Genomic DNA, 4,280 nt, shown 5'->3' with positions numbered 1-4,280 from the left:
TTCCGAGCTTATGGGTCATTATTAACCCAACCCCCGAATGCAATCTTTAGACAACAAACTGTGGCATTGGCAAACCTCAAACTTCCGCATAAAATATCACGAAATAACGCATGACTATAACCTTACTCTAACTGCTTAATTGACTCGGTAAGCGTTGATATTTTCATGAAATTCGGAATTGCACTTTAAGAACATCCGTGTGGCTGATAGATTGCCATTTCTCGCATTTTTCATATAACGGCGTGTTCACAAACTTTCTACAGTCGGCTTAGTTTCTTTCACTTTAATCTGATGAGTTTTGATTACGCAGTTTGAAAGTTTATTGCAATGCACCGACTATAAATGACTTGTGGCATTAACGATTATCTTGAATGTGTCAAATACATGGGTGATTATTGTATATTACAACGAAAATCGACAAATTATGGCAATTAAAAAAACAAGCATGTCATCTTTTCAGATTGATTGCAAAGTTTACGAATCTTAATCTGTTACTACAATCCTTGCTATGCTAATATTCCAAAAGCTAATACATGTAAGCTAAAATTAGCGGTTGTGTACACACCGATGGTTCTGCATCACAGATTTTTAGAACTATTCGTTTCTTTTATTTGCATTCTAATGCTAGACATCAAGATTTCTTTAAATAATTCCAATCCCTCCGTTTTCAGATTGTATCATTTAATTAAATATTTGTCGATGAAAGGAATGAAGAACCATGTCTGAATTGATTTTCGAATAGATATTTTATATGAATTTTTTTTCATAACAGGGGTTTAGTTTCTTGGATACAACAGCACTACATATAAAATTTACATCATCAAATGAAATTGTTTCTAGGTTTAGGTAGTGTCGGCACAACTCGCGCGTCACACAAATGATGAAGCATATTATCTGCGACGCGCTTGATCAGACAGAATGTTTTACAAAGTCAAGGACGTGCTAAATTTCGATGGGTCAAGTACAAGTTTGCACACAGACTTCTTTGTTAATGCCAAAAAGCGATTTCTTACATCTCTTCGCTAAACGTCGAATTACATGCTCGAGAATTTTAGAATATTCACCTGGTCCTTATGGGAGATTTACTCTATAGTGTTCACGGGTTAATGCTCCAAGTCTTGACTTCTGCGTATCTCAGAAGGTGGTTGTATACAACTTATGGATATGCTGTTACTTTTATAAATTAAGATATATATTGCGTAAAACAATTCAAGTTTGGCGAAGATGATGACAAAGAACAAGTTAAATAAAAATGCGGCGTCATTGTTATTCTCAAAATTATGATTAAGCAAGTTTGATATTACCAAACTCATCATTTTAGTGATCAGATATAGTAATTACGGAGATGTCTGTCAAGAATTTGCTTTATGTAATGTTGTTTACTCTTATTTTAAATATTAACAAAAATATATTCTAACTTCTCAAGCCTCAACCGTTAATAGGTAATGAATCGAAATTAGAGCAAATATGCTGTTACTCCGTATAACATTTACATTACATCACTTATTTACATTACTCAACTGTATGTCGTACTAGTAAACTATTAGTCACTTGATGATTCAAGAGGTCTGGGACAGTAGAATGGTGTGATAGGTTTGACAAAACTGAATCATACCGATGTATTTCTTACGTTCGTCAAAGTGAGGTAGCGCAATTATCTGAGGCTACGCGAGATCATCCTCCTACATAATGTTGATAATTTAGACGCCACACTCTTGTAAATCTTTAGAAAAATAAAATTCAAATACCTACATGGGAGGTTTAATCTATTTTATTGTTGCGGGTTGTCTATGTTGCATTTGTTGTAATTATTTGTTTAAAATGAAAAATCGAGTGAGAGATTCGGAAGATATACATCGAGTTGAGAACGGCCGCATCTCTACGGACTCTATTGTTCATGTTGAGAATATCACACGATCGCAGACGGGTAAGTTTTTGACACAAAGTGACCATGGATCGTTTAAGACATTGATTTTGTTGTGTGCGAAGTTATTGCTTCGTTCTCGGGCTAATCACATTCAAAGTAGTTTAAGTGGACAGTGTTTTTTGAACATAGTTCTATATTCTTTTCAAATTTAGCGTTGGCTATACGGTAGGGATGTCTCTATCGTTTATATTTTCGTTCAGCGTTGTATTCGAATAGTTTTTTTTTCAATTTCGGTTCATCGTAATTTAGAAAGTGCGCAAAACCGGGGCGGCGGCCGCTCGATTTTTTTGCCAGGCGTAGTTAAACATCGGAGTCGGAAATTCTCAAGCTACCTTTTCTGAAACAGTCGCCGCGATCACGCAACTCGTTAAAACAGTCGATTTTTTCAGTGGGTGATTTTTCTGCTGTGCAAAATATTCAATTCCTGACGGATACGAGCATTTAAAATGTCTTTTCACATTAATTGTGTTCAACATAAATCGCGGTTTCGTCCATTTACGACAAAATGAAAGCACTTTTATGAAATATCATGGCAATCGGCAAATATGAAAATACGTGGTAAACTGTCTGATTATATCAACTTTTGATTTGTATTTTTGCGATCTGGCGAATTCATTAAATTTCTGACCAAAAATAAGGGAGTAAATACTACGACTAAAATACAGCGTTATAAAATACTAAAGGATAATCGAAAAACACTACTAACTTTGAGCCATCGACAGATAAAACAAAACACTATGTCAGACGCTGTTAATCGCCAACATTATGGTTATTAACATTTGGAAACTATATCATAGTCACCGAAGTTAACGGGTAACTTTTCGCGTGACATACTTTCTTTGCCATTCTTAACCGACATAGTACCGATGTTCATTCCCTAAATAAACACGTCAAGCCGAAGAAAACAATCGGCGATGCAAACAACATTAGCCTGTAAAAATCGCACTCGTTTATCAGCACTTTTCAATCTCCTGAAAATTTTGAAACGGGAAGGTGGAAATTTACATATTTGTATTTTTTTTTGTTTTCGTGAAATTTTCGAAAAATAACTGGATGCTCATTATTACAGCAATGTGTATCAGTTCAATTTGATTCACTTTGTGTCATGTCATGTTTTTCTTTCACCCACCTATGTTGGGGAATAAAGCAATTTAAAAACCCGTCCAGCATTGCTTTTGCTCAATTAATTTAGTTTAAACGATCTTCGAAATATTTTTTTAGTGTTATTCTAGAATAGTTCAGTATTCGGATATAGACATCTCTACTTTTCGAGTCTTTCCCAAATTCGATTGACTTGACTATTGTGCCCGTATAATATTTGTTTATCACTCTCTTGCTCATATTCATCAATTTTATGTCGATGCTAAATAAGATATTTGATGGATGTTTAGAAGACGCGGACATTTATTATATATACATGTAGTTTAGTTCTATCATCGCAGTGTGATATTTCAAGTAAATATTTCTAGACCTCCAGCAAAATTTGGAAATGAGCAGCAACTATCTTGATCTTCCACCTAGTTATGATGACGTTATGAAATCTATCAGAGACGATTCACACGAAACATCTAGTTCTGTCGCTGAAGAAATGTCTACCGAAGAGTCGGTTAAAATGGAAAATGCAGACCCTGCAGTGTTTAATCCACACCGACCAGACTCTTCCACTATAGCCAATAACCAGAATGGTAACTGTGTAACAAGTTTATAAAGCATAACTTTCATGTAGTAGTATGGAATTCTGTTCAAGAAGCAGATACCAACCATGAATAACAGTGAGTGTGTAAAGTGCTACAGAGCCATTTGTGAACATGGCGAACAAATAACTGTACATCACCTTTTGGCGAAACGGAAGTTCGATTTTTAGTGTACATCAATTCATGGGAACGCTGTTTTTACATAAGTAGTTTACCCCACTGGTCCCAACCGTTGCTGTGAGGGCCGGTGTCGGACGCTTGTACGAAGTATTTTCGAACAGATAAAATATTACCTATTCCAAAATTTATCCAATCACTGAATACAGAATGAGGAAAAACTTATTTGACCTCAAAAGTCCGACATAGTTTTGTGTTTTGTAGCAAGAAATCTCGAATTTTATTTAAATACGAACAAATACTAATAAATTCAAAGTTTATTTCTGTCTAATTAGAGCAGTATTGCATACGGATTAGTTGGGAAAATATCGAAAATTACCGGGTTAGAAACCACTGGTTTACACGTGGCTAACCTACCATCTCATTGACATACCCGAGGCTCAGCTAACGCCTAGTCGTGAACAATAGGAATTGCTAGTGATCGGACATCATTTGTAATTTTTATTGAAGCATATAAGAAAATTTATTGCGGACCACAAAAG

General features: G+C 35.2%; 1 protein-coding gene across 1 annotated transcript; it reads left to right on the top strand.

Annotated features, from left to right (window-relative positions):
- Positions 1–1,594: 1,594 nt before the first annotated feature.
- Positions 1,595–4,042, top strand: LOC120335253 (uncharacterized). Its single transcript, XM_039402734.2, has 2 exons — positions 1,595–1,927; positions 3,397–4,042. Exons 1-2 carry the CDS (start codon positions 1,753–1,755, stop codon positions 3,633–3,635), a joined length of 414 nt encoding a protein of 137 aa, XP_039258668.1. The 5' UTR covers positions 1,595–1,752; the 3' UTR covers positions 3,636–4,042.
- The last annotated feature ends 238 nt before the right edge of the window (positions 4,043–4,280 follow it).

The sequence above is a fragment of the Styela clava genome, chromosome 2, assembly GCF_964204865.1.
Source record: "Styela clava chromosome 2, kaStyClav1.hap1.2, whole genome shotgun sequence".
Taxonomy (NCBI): domain Eukaryota; kingdom Metazoa; phylum Chordata; class Ascidiacea; order Stolidobranchia; family Styelidae; genus Styela; species Styela clava.
Note: the sequence above shows the minus strand (reverse complement) of the source record. Positions and strands in the feature narration are given on the sequence as shown.

What these genes read in the sequence shown, in the direction of transcription:
- LOC120335253 (XM_039402734.2), top strand. Translation starts at nt 1,753, where the DNA reads ATGGGAGGTTTAATCTATTTTATTGTTGCGGGTTGTCTATGTTGCATT. An exon ending in TATCACACGATCGCAGACGG is followed by an intron (nt 1,928 to 3,396) that starts GTAAGTTTTTGA and finishes AAATATTTCTAG; the next exon opens with ACCTCCAGCAAAATTTGGAA.